Here is a 23,765-nt window from a genome sequence, read left to right as displayed (position 1 = left end):
CTAAAGCTAGATATTGTAGCTTTGATGAAACAATGAAAGTTGGTGCTAATTTTTTATGGCAATGAATCTGTTTTTGTCTCTCCCATGGGTCATGGGGCGCTCAGTGTTTATTAGATGCATATCGAGGGGCTCCAAGGCAAAAAAGGTTGGGAACCTCTGCTTTGGATCTCAGTGCTCCATTCATCACGGTTTATCACACCCTGCTTATGACCTGCTTAAGACCGGGTTGGGATCAAGGGGAAAGCTCTTACTTTGTCGAAGTCTTATCTTAAAAAAAGAAGTTTTGGGGATTTGGTGAAGAGGGACCTGATCAAGAAGGCAAAGTTCTCAGTTTCTTGGTTTCAGCCCTCATCCATGGTCACGAGCTTTTGGTCTTGACTAAAAGAATGAGATTGCTGATAAGAGATTCCTCAGGAGGCTGGCTAGTCTCAGCCTTAGAAGCAGGGTGATCCAGGGAGAGCTTGGATTGGAGCTGCTGCTGGTTCATGCATCTGATGGGGATGCCTCCTGTCCACTTCCTGATGAAGGTCCTTGCCACTGGTCTGGGAATGCTTTAGAATTCCCCAGGAGGAGCTGGAAAATGTCACTTGGGAGAAGGATTTACTGGGTTGACTTGCTTGGCCTGCTGCAACCATGACCTGACCCTTGATAAACAGAAGAAAATGGATGGATGCACGGATGAATTGACTGGAAAAATATCTTTTTTCTTTTTATCTGCTGTGCCCCTAACTCAGTGTTAGTGCCTCTTCTATTTTGCTATTCATGCTGCAACTGGTTGCCCTTATAAAGAAAACCATTTGTTTTCATAGTTTTTCTGATGATTCACAGATTTACCATCCCCTAAAATCCCATAGCCTCCGTTTTTTTTACAGCTGCTCCTTTACCACTTCAAGGACATCAAAGAACGGATGGCATGAAAACTTTAAAACTTAAAGACATAACTGTAATACTTCCCTGATGTGTCCACCTACCTAGTTGTAAACAAACCTGGCAAACAGTCACCCATGCACAACCATATGCAAAAACACTAGAGGGATATTTCATTCTTGATTCAAATTAATAAACAACTCAACTCTGTAGTGTGAGTCTGCTTCCTGCAGTTATGGATCCTAGCCAAAGTAAAGCCATTGTTAAGTTTTCAGAATACTGAGAAAGTCATCCATGCATTTATAACCTCCCACCTGGACTACTGCAACTCTCTTCACATGGGAGTCAGCCAGTACTGCGTGCCACGTCTGCAGTATGTGCAGAAAGCTACTGCCAAAATTATTAACAGGCCCCCGGAAGCATAAGCACATCTTCCCTATGCTCTGCACCCCCATCTGGCTCCCGGTTGATTTTAAAATTCATTTAAACATTTTATTACTCATTTTAAGCTGTTCCATGGATAGACGCCCTTTATTTATTAGATCTTTGAATCCCTGATATACAGTATACACCCAGCAGTAGAGCAGTCCCTCCTAGTCTTCCCCAGGCTCAGAGGAAACTCAGTTGGCTGTGCTTTTACAGTTGCAAATCTTCGTCTGTGGAAACAATGTGTCAACTCAGTATATTCATGCAAAGCTGGAGGACTCAGATGACCCAGAGAGAACCCATGGATGCATGAAGTGGACATACAAAATCCATACAGAGAAGCCTTGCCTGACCGAGATTTGAGCCGGTGATCTTCTTGCTATGAGGCAGCAGTGACCACTGCCCCACTGTGCAACCAACTTTGCACACTGTTTTAGGATGATTCTTTTTAATGAAATATCTTTGAAAGATTTATTTCTGGGCTTTTTTTAACCTATTGTAGCGATGGGACAGTGGATAGAGTCAGAAACCAAGGCGTGCGTGGGGAACAATAATATATTAGTAGCAGCTGCAGTAATAGTAGTAGTGGGGGTAAAAAAGTGGTGTCAAATTCTGTATAAAAACCCCAAATCCAAAAATGTTGGGACACATGCACTGCATCCTCATCAGCAGTGGCGTGCACAGACTTTTTCAAGGGCAGGATCGAAAAGAAAAAAAGGGCACATACAGCGCATTCTCGCCACTGAAGAAGGCATTAAGTTTGGCATGTTTTCGAGAGCACTTTAGACATGTTTATATGTTATACAAATGGCACATAATATAGCTTTAAAACAGACTTAACTAGACAGACTACTCAAGTTAGTTTGTAGTTAAGATCAGCATCCACAAGAACTGTGTAGATTCAACCTTGGACTGTGAAGAACACACAGAAATAAATAAATAAATCCCTAGGGGGTCTGGGGGGAGACCCCCAGAAAATTTTCAATTAAGCAGATGCCATTTCCTGTATTCTAGTGCATTCTGACACCATATTAGCACCAGATAATCCCAACTGGTTCTGTGAGATATAGTTCTGGCTCAATATAGTTCAAAAAAGGACCCAACATAAAAGTCATTGCAACAGTAAGGTTTTGCCAACCGGGTGGGCACTTAAGCCCCCGTTTTTACCACCCAAGAGGGCAGTTTATCATGTTTTAACCAGCCAAGAGGGCAATTAAGTGGGTTTTCTTTCACCCAAGAGGGCAGTTTAGTGTGTTTTGCCAATGAGGAGGGCACTTTAACAGGCCTTTTTGCCACCCAAGTGGGCAGTTTATCATGTTTTAACCAGCCAAGGGGGCAGTTTAGTGTGTTTTGCCAACCAGGAGGGCACTTTAGCATGCATTTTGGCTCCCAAGAGGGCACTTTGGCACGTGTTTTGGCTCCCAAGAGGGCACTTTAGCACACGTTTTGGCTCCCAAGAGGGCACTTTAGCATGCGTTTTTCAACAATTGGGCCACGAGGGGGGGTGACCGACCCCCCCCCGTGCACACCACTGCTCATCAGAGTCTAATTAGACACACAAGTGTTACTTTAATACCACACTATAAACACTCTGTTCATAATGCACTATACTTTTCAGTGGCAGACAGGCTGCATACAAGCCAGTCTAGTTACCTGCATTATTTTGCTGGGAAGCCATACTGTTGTGGTACTGTCCGGCTCAGATAAGCAGGGACATCCCTGACACTTAGATAAAAAGCGTATGTTGCTCAGAAACCTGAATGTACACTGTAAAAAAAATTCCGTTAAATTTACGGTAAAACGCTGGCAGCTGTGGTTACCAGAGATTTACTGTAAAAATTACGGTGAGAATGTATGAGAAAAAACGGTGTTTTTGTTCTACAACTGTAAATATTACAGTTCAAACCTGTTTTTTTTTAACTGTAAATTTCTGTTAAAAAAATACAATATTGTAACCGTTTATACAAGGATTTGCTGTAAAAATAACAGTTATACTGTAACCATATTTACAGTAATTTGCTGTACAACTTACTGTAATTTGATGTAGAAGTTACAGCTCTATTACAACATTTTCTACAGGGATTGGCTGTAAAAATAACGATAATGAAACAAACCTGTTTACGGTAAATTACTGTAAAAACACCAGAAATCCTGTAAACCTAAATACAATCTATCTCAGTAATAAAAACAGTAGACCCGTATAATGTTAAACGGTATTTTATTATAACTACTTAAATTTTACAGTAAATTACTGGCAGCTGTGGTTACCAGAAATTTACCGTAAAAAATACAGTACAAAACATGAGAAATTACAGCTGATATTTGCAGATTTTACGGTAGTCGCAAAATACTGCCCAACTTTAAATTTTACAGTAAATTACTGGCAGCTGTGGTTACCAGAAATTTACTGTAAAAAATACAGGACAAAACATGTGAAATTTCAGCTAATTTGCTAGATTTTTGCAGTAGTGCCCTAATACTCCTACTTTTAACAAAAGATTCAAGCTCTCTGATAAACAATAAGAAACTCTGCAGTTATATGTTTGCAATGACAAACCTTTCAACACATCTGATAACTTGTCCGTATACTCACAAAGCAGTTTAGATCTTGGAAGAAAAAGCTTGTGTCCATATGTATGACAGGTAGTCCTTGGTGTAATGCATGAAGATGAAACAAAGTCACTTGCCCCTAAATGATTCAAGAGTAATGAGTCCAGTCTTGACTGAAGAAGGCCTTCCACTTGGGAAGCTTCACATGGCCAAGAAACTTCATCTTCTTGAAGACTAGAGCACAGTTCATCAGGTGTTCTACTTTGGACTGGCTCCATCCTCTCTGCAGCAAGTACATATACAAAACAAAGTTAGAGTGATTCAGTGCTTCAGTTTAATGCCTACACAGATGTAAATTTGAGAAAACTAGGCTCTAATAAGCCATGCTAACAATCAGCACAACAGAATAAAATAAACAGTGTGTACAGTACATACAGATCATTTCTATAATAGAATATGGTGAAGAAACGCAAATGTACCCACAAGTGCCAGCTATTAAGTCAGCAATCACCTAACAACAGCCAATTACTTTTTCCGTTATTGATTATAATGAGACAGTTATGACATATTAATTGCAATTTGCTTTTCCTTTATAGTTTAGAGCTGTGGTGCCCAGGCTTGTATCCACTGAGCTCCCCCCTCCTTCACATATCCAAGAAGATACGGAACCACAAAAAAAAGTGACATAGCTATTGCTGTAAAAACTAAACATAAATTTGAATTGATTTCATTGTTTAAAGAAGTTTTAATTTTGGCAGATATTTTTAATTTTAGTCTTAGTTTTAGTCTTTAAGTGAAATGAATTTTAGTTTCAGTCACATTTTAGTCATTTCTGTCCATTTAGTTTTAGTCCATAAAAAGTCCTCACATTTTAGGTTTTACTTTTAGTCCAAGCATTTATTGTCTTGCTTAAATCTGGTACCAAGTCATAGTGGAATGTTCTCTGCACCCTGCCAAACCTGGGGTCCCTGCTTTCTATAGCTGAGAGACAGAAGAGCTACAGCTGCATTGTTTTTTGACAGAATTACCCACAGTGGAGAGATATCATGGATTTTGAATGTCCAACGAAAACTACATTACATTCTAGTCAAAAACTAAACTTAGTTTTTGTCAGTTTTAGTCATCACAGATCTATTTTTGTTAGTCTAGTTTTTGTCATGGAAAACAAAGCTGTCGATGAACATTTTTAGTCATAGTTTTAGTCGACGAAATTAACACTGGTTTAAAGCTACACACAATAGCCCAAACCACAAGTGTTAGCAAAAGACCTTGGTATGAACCATTCATAAGGGTTATATTGTGATTTTAGGTAGTTGAACCACAAGATAAATATTTGCAAACTATGCTCTTTATTTATATATTTACTTGTAAGACCACCCAAATAAATATAGAATTTGCTTTTACATGTAAATATAATATATAATTTTATATATAATTTCTATATAATTTCCCTTCGGGGATGAATAAAGTTATTATTGTATTGTATTAGGTAAGCCTACCCATTAAGCCCAGGCACCATTTAAGCCCACTTGTGACTTTGAAGTCAATTTAAAAAAAAAAAAAGAGGGGCCTGTCTTATGCTATACATTATTTTGTCCAATCACACAATTTCTTAATTATATGTCAGTTTTTGTTTGACACCAATCACATTTGTAGATATTGAAAAAGGCCCGCCTACATTTGTGCAGTCTCAAGAAGGCTCAGATAAAGTCGCCTCAAAACTTTGGTGTTTTGGGACCCCTCAGAAAGAATCTCTTTTCAACCATTTTCAGCCACTGACTTGTTAAGTACATTCATATTATGTAATTTGAGAGATTATTGATTTGTTTTTTTTTGTGTATAAACAGGTAGTTTTTTGTAATTTCTTACTATTTAGTTTTATGTGAAAAGATGAGTCATGCTAGCTGGCGTAGCGAGCTAATCACTAGTCAATACATGTAGCCCTACTGATAGATACACTGCTTAATGATTAAAAATGATAAGTACACAAACTAAGTGTTTTCTGATTCATTTTACATAAATCTTACATAAAACTTTGAACAAGAATTCCTTGATAATTCAGAAAGTTTGGTAGAAGAGGAATAACTGTGATGGCAAGTTTTGCAGCATATTTAGCCTACAGGCATTTCTTTAAACATTTGTTTAATTTTGGTGAGAACATATTATCTTCATTTCCCTGGTAGTCACTGTAGTACCATTTAAGCCCAGTGTGTTCATTTAAGCCCATCTGATGTGTTTCAATAGAAAAAAATGAAATTTTGAGGTTTGATAGCTTTTCGCTGTCATCATGTTGGATGTTGTTATACTAACTTCATTAACACAAGTACATCACAGATCACACACTGACCAGAAGAATTGTTATGTCAGTTAATTTTGCATAATAATTTGTTTATAGTGAGAAAAATGCCAACAAAAAAGAGGAATTACAGCAACTGTCCTAAAATCATCATTGTTACAGCCAAACATTAAATCCAAGTTCAATAAGATATTGTTGATTCACTGTAATGTCATTTAATACTTTTAAAAACAAACACATTTTCTTTATTTTGTCAATATTGAATCAAATTTTGTCAATATTAAATAAAATGTTCAATGAAATTTTAAATACTGAAGCCAATGAAAATTAGGTTTAGGCCTACTTAGTCATGTTTGTGGTGGTCCATTGTTACAAGCCAAACATTAAATCCAAGTTCAAAAAATAAATTGTGTTTAACATGTATAACATGTTACTGAATTAATATATGTTTACTACTTGAAAAATGTAATAATTTTTTAAATTTCTGTCAATAAACGTGGTTGTGGGCTTATTTGGAACACACGATGGCTTAAATGGTACTTAGGTACCAATTAAGCCCATGCCAGACTTTTGACTTTATTCATAATATTTCTTTAATTTGTTCTCTAAAATATGCATAAGTAAATAAACATACCTTCAAATGAGGGATTAATCCTTCATTCTAACAAATGATCATGTTTATAAACCATCTTAGTATCTATGAAAAATACGTGAACTTAGATTTTGGTGGGCCTAATGGGTACACTTACCCTAAATGCTTTGGGGTACAAAAGGATTTTGCTGTAACAAAGATGATGGGCGCTGAATTTTAAATCAATCATAATGAAAACATATGACTCACACAGAAAACTGTATTGGCCCCCATATGGTGTGATCATCAGAACACTGAGAACAAGCTGGACAAAGCAGTGGCATGGCAGTATTCTGGGTATTTCTACATGACCAGATTAATGCAGTGCTTGGTGTAAACTACATAAAATAAACATAAAATGGCTTCATGTTGCTTAAAGAAAGATTAATCTAAAGAATTTATTGAGGTATGTACAAATGCTGTGCAAGGCTTACCATTATTTTTCCTTGATAACTGGCGTCTTTTTAGAAGAGTGGAATACCGGAGACAGTATAAAGTAATGGAGTCCTAGTCACCACTAGCAGAAGAAACAGGACCTTAAAAAAGAGTAAGGAAAAATAGAAAGACAAGGTAAAGCACCAAATCATGTCAACTTAGAAGTTTTGAACACTTATGTATGCACTGATTGCAAAGTACTATCCAATTTTTGAATTCACTCAAAAAAGGAGGGGACCCAATCTCTTCTTGTCCCGTGAGCTGAATGTCTTGTCACATCCCTTGTGTTTTGTGGCAGAAGCTACAGCAGACACAAAATGCAGACATACATGTAGAGTGATCCAGCTGTTAAGCAGTTATCAGACGAGTGTTGCTGTGTTTATATGTTCTTCTAAAATCAACACTAAGCTGTGACTGGTGCTACCCTCTCCACTTAGAGTGTGTGTTGATCCCACAGCTCTGTATGTCATCTTGCTTGCCCTTGCGCTTTTTCTGCTCACAACAGTTTTGGTTTAGAAAAAAATGCTGCACATCTATTTCTTTTTTGTTTTTTAAATTTGAAAATTTGGATACTATCAAACCTAAAAATCTGAACCAGAATCTTTATTGTCATTGTACACAAGCACAACGAAATTTTGCACAGTTCCATTCAGTGCAATTATTATTACCTCTGCCAAGGAGGTTATGTGATCGGCAGGGTTTGCTTGTTGGCAACATAACCCAAAAAGTTATGGATAGATTCTGATGAAATTTCCAGGAAATGTCAGAAATGGCAAAAGGAAGAACTGATTTGATTTTGGGACTGATCCAGATCATCGTCTGGATCTAGGAATTTTTAAAGGACTCTTCACTATTGGGAGATAGGGCTAATGGCGGAGGTCTGCGCTCTCTGAGTGCTTTTCTAGTTTATTATTGCAACTGCTCTGGGATATGTGCTGTTTTTCAGTCTGTTAGTTTTGGCTCTTATTGTCCTGAACCGTCTTCCTCAGGATAGCAGTTGTTACAGGTGACAATAACACAGTTATAAAAATAACTGATATTGTATCATATGATGCACACGGCTGGAAGGAAATAAAACATTTTGCCAGCATTACACTATACCATATAACTACCTCTAAAGAGGAAAAATTATTACCTCTGTAGGAACTCCTGAGTGGATCCCAATGCTGGTCAATGCATAGCATGAGCTGCCTTGAAGCCTAGCAAGAGGCTCCTGGGAGGATGATAAAAGTAGAAAAGAATTACAAGCAAATCATCCATTACCATCCAAATGAGTCTTTAAAGTGTTTCTGAGATCCACTTACTACAAAAAACAATACATGGGGCAGGCTTTCCACTGGTACCCCATCTGGCAAGAATGTTTCAACAAGGCAAAAGAGGTTGTCTTCTTTTTGTCGAAACAGAGAAGAAACACCATACCCTTTATGTCCTCTGAGCAGCCCTCCAACTGTCCTCTCTGAATCTTGAGCTTTGTGGCATCCTGCAAAAATCAAGTGAGCTATTAAATCTTTAGTGCAATGACACTGATGTGCACATATCCCCATTGTGCATTTAGGAGGTGCTGGAGCCAACAGGTAGTGCCCAGGACCACCACAGTCCACCACCACACTATCCCCCTTATTCCTGGGGCCGCTACTGTAAATGTGAACATGGGCGAAACTTCCGGTGCCAAAACGGAAGTAGGCTACATTAAATACATGTATTCTAGTACAGCAACTAACTATAGATGCTAACAAAGAACGACAGTTGTTTCAATTGGAATTCTTCTGGAATTTGTAAATATTTATATTTTTGTTATCACATGTTCACATTGTTTGTATTATAAGCTGTAGATAAGTAAATAAGGTGGATACCACATTATTCCTGGGGGTCTACTGTAGCTATGAATGGAAGTGGAACTTCCAGTACAGTAACAATAATAGCAAAAACATGATTTTTCCAAAGGCTTACTAAAGTGATTTAGTGTCAACAGTGGTTGTTCTGAAATAAATAAATATTTGCTGTAATAAATACTGCTTCATTTTTGTTAAATCAATGAGCTGAAATGTTTTAATCATATTTTCTGTAATGCTCAGTACCTGCTGCTATGTTCATGGTACTAATATTATGACAAAGTTAAATATGTCTCTCACAACATGCTGTCCACTGTCTAAATGCATCGGGATGTGATTCTTTTAGTATTAATTTATCATTAATTCTTAATACAAAACTTGACATTTACCAAACTGAAGAGCTGGCAACTTGAGTCATGGATAATTTTATAAATATAATTCCCATATTTAAGAGGGATTAGTTTGTAAAATGAGAATTTCAGCAACTCCACAAACTAGAAATGTATCTTTTATACCGATATAAAGCTACTAAAGTTAGCTAAATATGCCCTTGTAGGTTATCTAAAGTAATGTCATCAATTTGAACTCTCCAGTAGAGGCTAGAGAAATAATAATAATATTATCCCGTCTGAGGTGAAGCAGTCTAAGTTTATGTAGTTTGGTATTAAAATTGCTTTAATAGTCACGTTTAGCATCTGGTTTCTATGCAAAGTCCCATTTAGATAGAACGGAGCGGAAGTTGCGCCCATATTCATGGAGGGGTAGGAATAAGCTGGAAAGCCTACCTCAGGGGACTCTGAACACAGATATGAATGTGACTCTGAAGGGGAAAGATCCTTCACCTTAGGTCGCTCTGAAGCAGCAGTGCTGCGGCGGGACTCTCACTTTTTGGCTAGGGGACATCACGGTCCTCACGGTCACTCCCACCTCATCTGGAAAACTCCGTCCTTTTTCTTTGCCTCTTCCCAGTGTTCCCAGTATCCAACCGCCCATTTTTGAGCATTTTTCAAAAGTCTGAAGTGGGCGGAGTTAGCTCTGAGCTTGGGGTTCACTTATGGTCCCCAACACAGCAAGTGTTAAACGTTCTCCACGCTAAAATGACAGCAAAAAATACAAATCAAACAGCAATGTTGGCTGGTCTAGAACTGAAACAAAATGCCTCCTGACCCATTTAACTTCTACCTATAAACACGTGGTGTTACTGAATGAAAAGAACTCAAGAAATATTTGACACTACGACAAAAGAGGTTCTACATACCTTACCAATAGCTCGTAGGCTGATGCTCCGGGTGACGTCGAATTAATACACGCCAATGTCCTGCTTTGTATTCCATCTTCGTTTGCAGCTCGTTCTACGAGCAGACAGCAACTTTATGAAATATTTCCGCGCACGAGACCACAGAAGACACGCTGTAGTTTACCAGGCAGCCGTTGGCGGTTTGATTTTCCAACGAACCACACACGCATGCGTATAAGGTCCTTCTTTCCCCGCGCCTGCGCGAAACCGTATTCGCGCATGGCAATTGACTGCAACCACAGTGCGCAAACGCATTTCGAGAAAGCAGCACTGTTTGTGTACGTGGAAGGAGGTGACTGAAAACTGTTCACTCTGCAGCTCGTTTCCAAATTGTTCCATTTTTAAACACCCAAATCGCTGTTCTAGTACAGACAGAATAGAAAACGTTCCTGTGTAGACAGGGTTGAATGGCGACGGGAAACAGTTTTTCAAAATTATTTTTATATATTTATTTTTTATATTGATACAACTTTATTGAACAGATTCCAATAGTTAATACAGCATTGGCACATGAAACAAAACGTATTTACTAGACACAAATAACCCCACATACAGGTAAAGAGAAGTTTAGATTAAATTACATAAGGTATGAGAAGTAAATTAAAATTTCAGAAACTAATTGCTATTTGCATTCATGTTTAAGTTGTTTAACCAGTAAAAATAACTATTGTATTTATATAATGTATATACTATATATTCAACTGTATTATATACATATTATATATACAGTATGTATCTCTCTCTCTCTCTTTCTCTTTATGTATATATAAAATAGTTCTTTCCAATTACCTTGTTATATTTCCTATCGGTAATATGTGTCATCCAATTTCAGTTCTGAAAGATTGACTGAAACATTAAAGTACATCAATGTATTTTGTGTTAGATGCATTAAAGGAAGTGGAATGGCTTTACAAATGCAATGGCATTCTTTGTGAGAGCAATTAACATCATTCTTTTCCAATAAATCAGTTAAACTAAAATAATTGACCACTTTCATCCATCAAATTAAGAACAAACAAAATGATTTTTGGTACCATTCTTGGTTTCAATAAGGTTTTCATATTAACTGTAACTGTCCGTTTATTTCACAAGGCAGCATCATGTGGTGTAGCACTGAGAAACAAATGTGGACATAACAACAAATTGGTGCTTGTTCACAGGTTTTGCAGGTTGACAGGTTTTTACTGTATTTTCTACAGAACTTTCCTGATCATGCAGTATTTTTAACCTCTTGTCCCTGCTAAAATTACGGTATGTGATTGCAATTTTTTTCACAGATTTTTACTGTGAATTTAAATGTACATGAGAGAAAAGTCTGTAATTTTAACAAAATACTACTGTAATTTTTAGAGTAATTGCCCGTCTTGAAGATTACAGTATTTTTCCTTTATTTTCACAATCTTCTTTCGTTTAAACGGTACAATTTTGTAATTATTACGTACTTTAATTGTAAAAATTTATGTTTCATACCGTTGCTTGATTTACAGGAATTCTGTGTATTTTATACAATAATATATGTTTATTTGTTTTACGGTCTTTTACTGTTGCTATTTGACAGTCTTTTGCCGTATTTTCTACGGACATTTTTTACAGTGTACCTCTCAGTATTACCAATACCTCCAGGGATGTGCTAGTAACCCATGCCATGGGCATCAATACACCCCACGTCATCACAGATTCTGACTTTTGAACTTTGCATTACCAATCTTTTCCACAAAAACCTGTTCCTCTTGGGCCCTGAGGACTCAACAGCCATTATCTCAGTCCATCTAAGATGAGCTCAGGCCCAGAGACTTCAAAGTGTTTCTTGATGTTGATTCGTCTTTCTCTGCATGGTAGAGTCATATCATACAATTGTAGGTGTAGTTACATACTGTGGTATATGACAATGGTTTTCCATAGTGTGCACGAGCCCACATTGTTATATCCATCACAGAATGATGCCAATTTTTTAATGCAGTGCCGCCTGGAGGATTAGAGGTCATGATCAATCACTGTTGTTTTAGATTTCTCCAGATTCTCTTCATTTTTGGATGATTGTATGGAATGTAGATGGTGAAATCTCTAAATTCCTGCACACTGAGTAATATTATTCATGAAGGTCTCCGCTAGCGTTACAGAAAATATGCAGATCTGATGAGCCCTCTTGGAGGAGTTCATCCAGGAATGCCCACTAGAAATTACTACCTTAACAAAATTTTACAAAAAATTCAAAATGGCAGACTTCCTGTGGATTTGGCAATTTGGGTCCAAGAGGCTTTTTTGTCGGTCTTGTATGCTACATATGCGTACCAAATTTCAAAATCCTTGGTTAAACCTGCTGGGGGTAGATGTTTTAAAAATGTTGTGGGGGTGCAACTGAGCCATCCACCAACAAGTCAATTTGAATCATCTGTTTTTGCCAGTGGACTTTTTTGTGCCAATTTTCATGGCTTTGAGAGCAACCTTGAACAAAGCACTTCCTGTTTCATGGTGAACAGCAAAATTGCTATTCTGGCAGTGTCAAACGGGACATCATGTCTGTGATAGTGAGGCATAGTCAAGGTTTAAGGATGTACCTGAGCAAATTTGAGTAAGATTTGATCAAGCTCGTAAGAATCATAAGTAGTATAATGATTCCATTCCCCAGTAAGGGACACTGTGACTTTTCCAGATAATTTGAATGTACATATGTTCAGAAAGATTCAGTTTGAGGTACATGAGCTTTGGTTCAGACATTTAACATGATAGCCAACTTATCACAGTTTAATATTGCATGGCGAAGAAAAATGCATAACTGAGATTTTCCAGGATTCCCTTTCAGAAAAAGTCACGAAATTTTCTGTACATCAAGACCAACTTCTCTAGGCTCCACTTAGTGAATATAATATGTTGCATGTGTACTCTTGTACAAAGTGGATAACCTCACACCATAGATAATTGTGAGTGACTGAGCCTTACTGGACAGCTCCTTTTGTATCAAATCATAGTGCTACCGCCTGTCCCACTTTCCCAGTCTTTTCTTGCACCTGTCCCAGCTTTTTTGAATGTATTGCAGGCATCAAATCAAGATTCTGTGCATATTTCCATTAAAAAAAAAGTTTAGCATGCAGTTTGCAGTTTGCAGTTTGAGCATTAGATATCTTGTCTTTGTGCTGTATTCAGCTAAAAAATAGGCAGAAAATGATTTGCAAATTTCTAGTGTTTTTTCTTTTTTCCTCTGTGCTTGGCACTATTTTGTGATGCAAGCTTAGGCTACCGGCTAACACCTCTCTGAACAGCTGTTTGGTTACTTTTTACTGACCTGGAAGACACTTTTTTAGTTTTTGTAACTGTTTCTTCCAGGTCAGTTTTTTACTTCAAAAGCTGACACAAAGTTTTAATAACAAACATAAACAACATAAACGCCAGAGAGAGTGGGACAACCAACCCCAAAGAGAGTGGGACAATCAACCCCAAAGAGAGTGTGACAACCAACCCCAAAGAAAGTGTGACAACCAACCCCAGAAAGAGTGTAACAACGAAACCCAAAGAGAGTGTGACAAATAGCCCCAGAGAGAGCATGACAACAAGACTCCAAAGAGAGTGTGACAGCTAACCATAGAGAGAGTGTGACAACCAAGCCCAGAAAGAGTGTGACAACCAATCCATGAGATTGACAACCAACCCAACTGGATTTTTTTCCTAGCATCAAGGATAACAATTGTACAAAAACTAGTTAGCTAGCTAACAACAAGCAGGCCATGGCCCATACTTTGGGAAACACTGATATATTGTGCATCAATAATAAATACATATGGGGCTCCACTTGTCTTTATTTGTGGAAAATATGCAGTAGAAGTAGAAGGGACAGGACCTTACACTAGCATGGGGTTTATTTTATGTACATTATTTTAAGCTGTAAGCACATCTTCTCACAGCATTTGACCTAAACCGTCTAATCCCCTTCCTTTTTTGCGGGTAAATTAAACTGACAAGAATTTTACATTGCTGAGTCACTCTGCTAACAAAAATGTTTTTCTTCCCAAAGAGCTTATGGAGGCAGCCTCTCTGGGGGGATCTGGCATCCACGTGGAGCCACAGACACAGGGACATGGCGAGACATCAGACAGTACAGACGCGGGGCCAAAGCAGAGAGAAGAGACAAGCCATCACAGCCTGGAAGGACAGGCAGGTGGAGAAGTGGATAACAGTCGAATCATAAGAGCGGAGCAGGGCGAGGCCGAGTCTGACTGCAGATATACGTGTTTACAAGAGTCCACAAAGCAAGAGGTGAGAATCAAAAAGCTGTGAACTGATTAAAAAAATTACAGTTCAGTCCAAAATGACAAAATCTGTAATATTAATTCATTTGTTCCATATGGAAAATTCCATATTGTTATTGTACTGATCACAAACACATAAACCCCGCCTAAAATTTACAGACAAGAGTTATGGAGCATATTTTTCCAGAAGGACAGGATTTTTTTCCAAATCAGCTTTCTCTCACAATACTTTTACTGTTATTCTAAATCTCGTTAATCTTTTCCATCGATCCCTCATGAAATGTATTTTATTTGGGAGTCACATTGTTTGGAGACTGTTTGAAGATAGAATTGTTTTTCATTTATCTGTACAGTTTTCAATAAAAAATGGAGCATCCATGGAAGAAATGTTGTTAAACAAAAATGTTTTAGAAGGAGCCAGACACAGAGGCAAGTCAGATTAATGACAAGGCTTCATGATCCTTCTGCAGAAACATCAGTTATCTATTATAGCGGTAACACAGCATGGCAGCAGACAGCAGTTACATTATCAGAATTCTTCCTTATTATGGGAGAACTTGTTCAAAAATTTCAAACATCAAGGTTTATAACAAATAGCTGCTTGGAACAAAAGCTTCACTAATCTGACTTGGTCCAGAGGGGTTTTTATCTTAAGGTCTTTCCATGAATCTTTGTGGTATTTCAGCAATGCTAGACGTGAATGAGGGGCTTTGATGCAGGCATGATAATGACTGAGTTACTTTGATGGCATAACAGTAAAAGCTGTCCTCTTATTCTGCTTTTATTAACAGGGATATGACAATAAGGTTGTGCCGGATTCCTTCAAAAACTCAGTGCCGTCTGAGCAGCATCTTCAGGATCTTTCCCAGACACACTCAGGAATGTCTGACTCCTCTTCACGGAGCCCTCAGCGAGCTCCCAGTATGTCGCATAACCCCAACTCACCTGCCAGCTGCAGTCAGGCGAGACTACTCCATTATCCACAGCCCCCACTGGAAACAAACGTCTATTTTTCACAAAAACACTGGGACAGCAGCGGCATCCATAACCAACAAACTCAGAAGTTATGTGAATCCAATCAGAGTCAGCATATCAAAGCACACGTCCAGTTAACAGAAACACAGAATATTCTTTTAAAAACAGAGCCCAGCCCCTTACAAAGTCAAACATTTTCACACCAGGACCAAAAACCAAAGCAAAAACAGGCCTCAATCACTCTGTCCAATCAGCAAGGAAATATGACTGCAGCGAACAACACAGCAGTAAGCTGCTGTGCTACACTAGGAAGTCCTAAAAGTCTCTCACCTGATGTGAAACCATCCCTCTCCTCACAGCTCAGCCAAACATCTTTTTCTATCGGAGCTACAGTTGGACTTACAGCTGACACCGAGGCGTCAAAAAACCCTCTGTCGGATAATAAAAGTGTACAACCTTTGACACATTCAGAACATGTGGATTATCAAGACAGCCAGGAAAAGTTACCAAAGGACTACATGATTCAGAGCTGTAGCTCAGAGAGATCTGACAGTACCAACAAATACCAGTCTTTTTTCCTGGGTGGTCAGCTTCACGGTTATCAGGCTGAATGTCTGCCCAGCGGAGTGAGGCCGGTGCAGAGCTGCCAGGACTACACAGAGGACACCAGCAGCAGTGACGATGAAGGGAAGCTTATTATTGAGCTTTAAAGGAACAAATACACATGACATTTGGATTTATTTCCTGCTTTATAAATGTTCTTAAAGGCAAAATTGTCCTGGAGGCAGAAGTATTTAAGTTAAGTTTATACGGAGGTGAATGATACAGCTGTATGAAGTCACAGTCAGTCTAAGTTCAAAGATTGTGTATTGATATGATGAAGTGACAGCTGCCCAGGAGTGAAGCCAAAGTATTTAGCACTCCCCCTGCTGGCTTGCCATGGTATTGGTCATAAACCTAATTTCCTTCATGTTTACAGCTTCACTCAGACTATAACACATAAAATAAAATGATGTCAAACCTGGATTCTGTCATGGCTGTTTTATTACGATGCTAATTTATGTCCAAGTGTTAACCCTTTAAAACCCATTTAAGACCTCAAGCAACAAAAGCTTTCAAAGGTCATGATTTTTATTTCCCATCTATGAAAAATTTTTTTGTTATGGCTTTAATTTTTCTTGTAGCACCCAGAACGAGACACAAATGAGGTAAAACAGTTTTAAGGTGGATAACTGCAGGGGCTGGTGGAGTGGCAAGGTTGTAGGCTTGTTGGTTTAGGTCAGGGGTGTCAAACTCAAGGCCCAGGGGCCTAATCCGGCCCATGGTATACCTGGCCCACAAGATAATTTTATATTTTAATTATAATTGGCCCCCCGGCATGAGGTCTGAACATTTCCCCCTGCATTAAATATTAACTTAACCTTTGTGATTAAAAATATCCTTAAAATGTCATAAACATCTGAAAAAGAGTAAATTACTTTGATAAAAAGTAAAAGAAATCGGAAAAGAAATGAATTTGTGTTTTCAATTTTAGATTTTCCATTTTGCATCTCACAATTTAGGATTTTGAATTTTTATTTATAATTTATTTATAATTTCATTTCATATTTTAACCTTATCAATTCATAGTTTAAAATTTTAAGTCATTTTTTAAAAACTTTTTAACTCATTATTTTCAATTGTATCTCTTTTTTCCTTTAAAACCCATGCATTTGATTTTTTTTCTTATATTTTTACCTTGTAAACTCATAATTTTTTTTTTTTTTTTTTTGGTTTTGTTTTTTTTTTCTTATATTATGACCTTGTAAACTCATGGTTTTGTTTTATTTTCTCATACTTTAACCTTTTAACCTTTTGAATTTTTCTCCTATTATGACCTTGTAAACTTATGATTTTATTTTCTCATACTTTAACCTTTTAAACTCATTATTTGAAATCTTCTCTGGCCTTTTTAAGTCATGATTTTGGCTTTCAGTCACATACATTTGCCATTTAAAAACATTGTTTTTACATTTAATTTTGTGTTCTGATCTTTTGAACTACTAGATTTGCCTTATTTTTCAGATTTTGAGCCTTTAAACTTATCATTTTGACTTCATTAATCTCAAAATCATTCATCCTCAGAGCTAAGTTTTTTTCTACTTGTAAAATGAGGTTGGCCGTTTAAGGTTAAAGTTGACTCAATTCTGCCGTCTTAGACCTAAATTCAAATTCTTGCCCACACTCTGTTGTGATTGAGTTTGACATCCCTGGTCAAAGTAGAGCTGTGAAGACGGATGAATTCTGGAACTGTTGGCTTTCTGTAGAATAAGTTGTTTTTCTCGAGGAGTTGTCTTGATGGAAGAGGTAGCAGGATCTGAACACAAGGAGCAAACATTAAATACACTGGTAAAATTGCATTTGCAATTGTATTGATACTGGTATCGGAATTGGAAAAGCTCTTAAAGTTTCGATCGTAGCTATGTGCTCACTAGCAGCAATAGTCAACAGCCATTCAAATAAGACTTTCTAGACCAGTGGTTCTCAAAGGTGTGGGAAGGCCCACTAGTGTGCCTTAAGGCAAGTCTAGCTGTGCTGTGGGAATTTGTACTATGTGTTATTACTACAATTATAACCAGGCCTGCCCACAGATCTGGCTGGACCCTGAAAAAAACCCAAAGAATGGGACCTCCCCAGTTGTGATTTATTGATGATAGCAGTGTATGTGTGTTGGATCAGTAGCATTGGTGCTAGCATCCTGGCTAACAGTTACCTCATTAAGATCTGAAAAGTATGGCAAGCTATTACTGGGTTGAAATTGGTGTTGAAATTATACATTCATGCTTATTTTTAACCAAGTTAACCAATATTTCTACCCATTTTTGCCACTTCTTTTGACAACTTAAACAATTTTGCTGCTTTTATAGCACTTTTGCCACATCTTCTTACAATCTATGACCCATTTTTGCCACTTTTTTTGAACTTTTTGCCACATTTCACCCAATCTTGCAGTTGTTTGGCCATTATTTGCTATTTTTATCCATAACTTTTAACCCCTTTGTACCATTTTTTAGCAACTTTAACCCCCTTTTGCCACTTTTCTACCAATTATGATATTTTTTGCCACCTTTTGACACTTTCAACCCATTTTTGCCACCAATTTGCCAATTTTAGCCCATTTTTTACCTTTGTTTCACCACTTTAATGCCCAATTTTGCCCTTTTATTATCACCTTTAGCCCTTTTTTTAACCACCTTTAAACAACATTTAGATGTTTAAGACCCCTTGTAACCCATTTTTGCAACTATTTTGACACTTTCAACAAGTTTTTGCCACTTTCAACCCACTGACTTTTTTTTCGCTTTTTGCACAATTTTGCCATGTTTTTTTTTCATCACTTTAAACCCATTTTTGCCACCTTTTGCCAACTCTATGATCCCCCAATTGGCTGGGCCCCAGAAAGCTCTCCCCTTTATCCCCCCTTATAGGCTACCTTGACTGTAACATTATTTTAAAAGTCTATTTTATATTGATTTAAATATGGTGTGCCTTGAGATTTTGGCTTAACCTTAGGTGCGCCTCGAGTGAAAAAAGTTTGAAAATCACTGCTCTAGACATAGCAGCTCAAATTTAAGAAAACAACTGCAGAACATGTTCTTATGGGACATTATTTATATAACTGTGTGCATAAAAACAGCAAATTAAGTTAAATCAATTTATTTCATTTGATGACAGACCACTCATGTGACAAATGCTGCTTCTTCAGCTTTCCCAACAGGATAAGTATTATTGATGAGGTATGGTAAGAGAATATGAATCAAAAACTAACAGTGCACACTGAACTTTCCATGAACATCAGTGTTTGGGTGTATAGAGTCTGCTGTGGACTGCACAGATCTGAGGGATCTTTGATGTTTTATCAGAAATGGCCTATAAAGTTGGCCAGATTTTGAGCCAACTGCATTGTCAGCCCATTTTCAAATGTCTAGTCCAAATATGAATGTCAGGAATGACAAATGCTCATATGGTGTGACATGTTCAATTATGAACCTAGGATGTCCCATACTTGTCACCTAATGCTGACTGATAAGATAGGATTTGGTCCCTAAACAGCAACATTAAACATATCCTTGTGTCTTTACTTACATACTGTACTATTCCCCAAACCTAATCTTCGTTTCCCTCCATGTTCTATCTGAAGTATAGCTTGTCTGCAGTTGTTTGTTGTTTTTTTCTTAATTCCTGCTAGCATCACACACAGCATTTCTGTTGTAGCTTTGATAGCCTTGACCTTTGGCTCTGATGACCAATGAACTCGCTCACAGTCGTGAAGGTGTCATCACAAAAGACACAAAAATAGTGTAGTCTGATAGTTAACAGATGAAATTTATGCTTTGGTTAGTGGAGAGGCTCGGGTGTCATTTCTGCTCTTCTTTCAACTAGCTCCTTTCTTTGCACGTCTTGGCTCCAATTACAGCAGCAAATCAAAAAACGTATGTAAAAGTTCATTTTCTAACCCATGATTCACTTTGAAAGAAATCAAACTTTTATAGATTGTTTGTTCATCTTGTATATGGTGAAATATTCCAAGACTTTTATGTTTTAATCTTGATAATTACAGCTTATAGCCCACAAAAATCTAAAATCCACTATCTCAAATTATTAGAATATTTTGGAAAAGTTCAATTTGCAAAAGTTTCCTGAGTCTTCATTCTCTCACAGAAGGTCGCTGCTGAAAGGGCAGGCTGTTCTCAGAGGCTGTATCAAAGCATATTTATAGAAAGTTGACTGGAAGGGAAAAGTGTGGTAAGAAAAGGTGCTCAAGCAACAGGGGGTGAGCTCAGCCTTCAGAGGATTGTGAAACAAAGCAGATTCAAGAGTGGACTGACGCTGGAGTCGGAGGATCAAGGGCCACCACACAGACGGGACCAGGAAATGAACTACAAGTGTCGTGTTCCTAGTGTCGAGCCAATCCTGAACCACAGACGTTACAAGCTTCTCACCTGGACTAAGGAAAAACAACTGGACCATTGCTCAGTGAAAACTACATTTTGAATTTCATTTGTAAATCAAGCTCCCAGAGTCTGGAGGGGGATCAGGGAGGCACAGAATCCAAGGTGCCTGAAGTCCAGTGTTTTCAGTTTTCACCATCAGTGATGGTTTGAGGTGTCATTTCATCTGCTGCTGTTGGTCAGCCGTCTACCTAAAGATTTTAGAGACCTGCATGCTTCCATCTGCTGAGAAGCTTAATGGAGAAACTGATTTCCTTTTCCAGCAGGACTTGGCACCTGCCCACAGTGAAGCCAAAACTACCACAAACTGGTTTGCTGACCATGGTGTTACTGTGTTTGACCGACCTGAACCCCGTAGAGAATTTCTGAGGTAATGTCAAGAAGAAGATGAAAGACACCAGACTCAACGATGCGGACGAGCTGAAGGCTGCTGTCAGAGCTACAGTGCCACGGACGGATTGGCTCTATGCCACGTCACATAGATGCAGTAAGTAATGAAAAAGGAGCTCCAACCAATTACTGAGTGCATAAATGAGCAGAATTTTCCAGAAGGTTAAGCTTTCTGTATTATAAATCAGACACTGGGCTGGTGTTTTGTGCTATTCTAATGTTTTGAGATTGAGAATTTTTGATTTGTGTCAACTGTAAGCTGTTATCATCAACATTAAAACAAAAAGTCTTGAAACAATTCACTTTGTAATGATGATTCTATAATATTTGAAAGTTTCACTTCTTGAATTAAATCACAGAAAAGAATGAAACTTTTTTTTAGATGCGCCTGTCATATGGGTATTTTGTCTTTAATTTTGGGCAAATAAGAAGGAAGTTATAAGAAGTAAAGAAATAAGAAGTCAGAGGCATGCTGTCCATGTAGTCAATAGTGAAAATGTAAATTAAAAAGTTTGAACACAGTTCATTAAGAGTAATGTAAGGAAGGGTTAACTTTATTATCAAAGGAGTAAAATTCAGTCTTGTGTTTATGTGAAACTGAATGAACCTGGGCTAAAACAAGCAGTCGAGTGGACTAAAAACAATTTTTAGTGACTTTTGTCATTATAATTATATGTTTGACTGTCAGAAATGTGACAAATTCAACATAACTTTCAGATACAGAATAAAATAGATCAAAGGTATCAGAAAAGTTAGACAAAAAATAATCTACAATACATTTTTTTAACCAGACAATACAACAGATGAACTAATCCTGCTTTCAGTTAGCATGTGTATGTTGCATGCAGCAATGTTTGAACCATCTGTGATTTGCATTGAGTCTTTTCCATCGTTACGTCTAAAGGCTCAATCTAAGCCCGTCCTAGCTGGGATATTTACGACCCAGTGACATTTTGGTGTCACTGTGACCCTTTCCAAGCCATATTGGGGGGGATAAAGTGATCCCGCCCCCTGCTGGGATGACACAAGAGTTAGTAACGGAGAGGCTTCACATTCAAAAATGAGAAAAGTGGAAAGTGGACACCAAATGTCACACCGTCAGGTATCAATGTGAACGTCTCAGGTGTTGACAGCAGAGGTTCGTTATAGCTCTGTTGCAGATATGTGTAAACACCTTAAGCTTACTTGGCATGAGCGCAACACGACACACCAGGGGGCTTGCCCCTAAGTTTAAATGTGCTTAACAGCTATTCTATAAAGGTAAGCTAACTCTGGGTATGAATGCAACAAGGGATTTATTATTATTATTATTTGTTATCTTAGTCATTTGAAAGTGTCAGCAGGGTCTTAGACATCAGTAATCATTACCTGATGTATATCCAGGGAGCCACTAACTTGTTTAGGTTAACTGACTTGGTTTATATTAGTTATATAACTGATTATTTTAGTTATATATCTTAAGTTGTAGTCCCATGTACTTTTTATGATGATCTAAAAGGGTTCTTTCCAGGGCTTATAGCCATTTTGATTTTAATAATATAATACATGCTGTAACACATCATAAAGAGTTTCAGTCATTTACATGGTAGCAGCCAAGATCTTGCTACTCAATCCTGGCGCCTTCCTTCATACTTATGTCTTTTTTTGGCTAGGTTTTATGAGTGTTTACAGGCACATTGTGACTCCCTCTGCTTCACAACACGACCCGTGAGATGAACTACCCCAGAGAAAAGTTGTACAACTTCCGTTCTGCTTACACATGCTTAATTTGTGTCTAACATCCCACACTCACTCTCACATAAGCTGCTTTGTAATCTTCCCAGACAGCACCTGCGTGCATGACTCATGTGCACATGTTGCCAGATACTCATTAAGTGGATCACTGCTGCCAATCAGATCACACAGGTGAAGCAGGAATTGGCTGGAGGGCCGTGACCCTTTTTCTAAGTCTGGCTTGTGTGATGAGTCATCAGCTCTGCCGAGGAAGCAGAGACCATGGCATCAGGAAATATGACCCTATCTGTACATAAATCCAAAGCTATAACAAAATGCTGACTTGCTTGTCAGTCCTCAGCCATTTGAGGGATCATAAAACCTTGAGGACCTGGGAGGTGGATGTGTTCAGAGTACATCTGTTCAGGCCTGTTCGACACTTTGGATTAGTTAATTCTGCAGGTTGACTCAGACGAAGGTGAAGAGCAAAACAAAGTGCAACAGCTGGTCACAGTAAAAGCAGATTTATAACTGTAATTCACATTTAATTTGTTTAGTATTGTTGTTTAACATTTAATTTCAGTCTAATTATATATCCTTATTACATTTATCACCTGTGAAATGACTCACAAAAATTTATTTGAAATGTCTTCCCGTTCAACAAAAGATAAGAGAAATTAAAACAGACTTTAAAGCTTCTTCCTCTGTTCTGCCGCTACCATGTGTCACAATCACACAATCCAGGGCTTGACATTAACACCCGCCAACTAGCCAAATGCGGGTGGATTTCGGCCGTGGCGGGTGGCAGCGTGACTCTGACTAGCCACGATGGCGGGTTGAAATTATCAGTGTCACAACTTATGCTTCACTCTGAAAGCGCTCGTCACTTAGCCCTTATGATTTAGACTTGTTACAAAGAGGCTGTTCAGCAGATAAAAGCTCAAATTTCCCTCCAAAATGACAATAAGGGGCCGGTCTCTTCATCCATTTGTGCGTATTTTACGCAGCGCCAAGGGCTTTGATGCTGTATGACACACACAAACGTGACACTCACAGACATAAATGGACACACGCGCACTGACGTGTTGGTTAGACTGAAGGCTTCGATCTGTTTAGGG

At 38.0% G+C, this 23,765-nt stretch overlaps 1 protein-coding gene and 1 long non-coding RNA gene across 3 annotated transcripts in view; both read left to right on the top strand.

Moving 5' to 3' along the window:
* Positions 1–16,568, top strand: part of znf831 (zinc finger protein 831) — a 30,886-nt gene extending 14,318 nt beyond the window's left edge. Inside the window, exons 4-5 of one of the 2 annotated variants that reach the window (XR_005991731.1) lie at positions 14,344–14,585; positions 15,370–15,503. Coding sequence is in view for 1 of the 2 variants with exons in the window: in XM_041784014.1 (XP_041639948.1) it covers positions 14,344–14,585; positions 15,370–16,263 (1,136 nt within the window). In the remaining variant the exon portion in view is untranslated. Of the gene's footprint in view, positions 1–14,343; positions 14,586–15,369 lie in introns of both variants that reach the window. The other variant, XM_041784014.1, reaches the window with a different exon arrangement.
* Positions 16,569–20,423: 3,855 nt separating this feature from the next.
* LOC121507441 overlaps positions 20,424–23,765 on the top strand; it is a 33,267-nt gene continuing 29,925 nt past the window's right edge. Inside the window, exon 1 of the long non-coding RNA XR_005991716.1 lies at positions 20,424–21,031. This is a non-coding gene — a long non-coding RNA (uncharacterized LOC121507441). The remainder of the gene's footprint in view (positions 21,032–23,765) is intronic.

The sequence above is a fragment of the Cheilinus undulatus genome, linkage group 3 (genome assembly GCF_018320785.1).
Source record: "Cheilinus undulatus linkage group 3, ASM1832078v1, whole genome shotgun sequence".
NCBI lineage: Eukaryota > Metazoa > Chordata > Actinopteri > Labriformes > Labridae > Cheilinus > Cheilinus undulatus.
The sequence above is the reverse complement of the archived record's forward strand: the minus strand, read 5'-3'. Positions and strand labels throughout refer to the sequence as shown.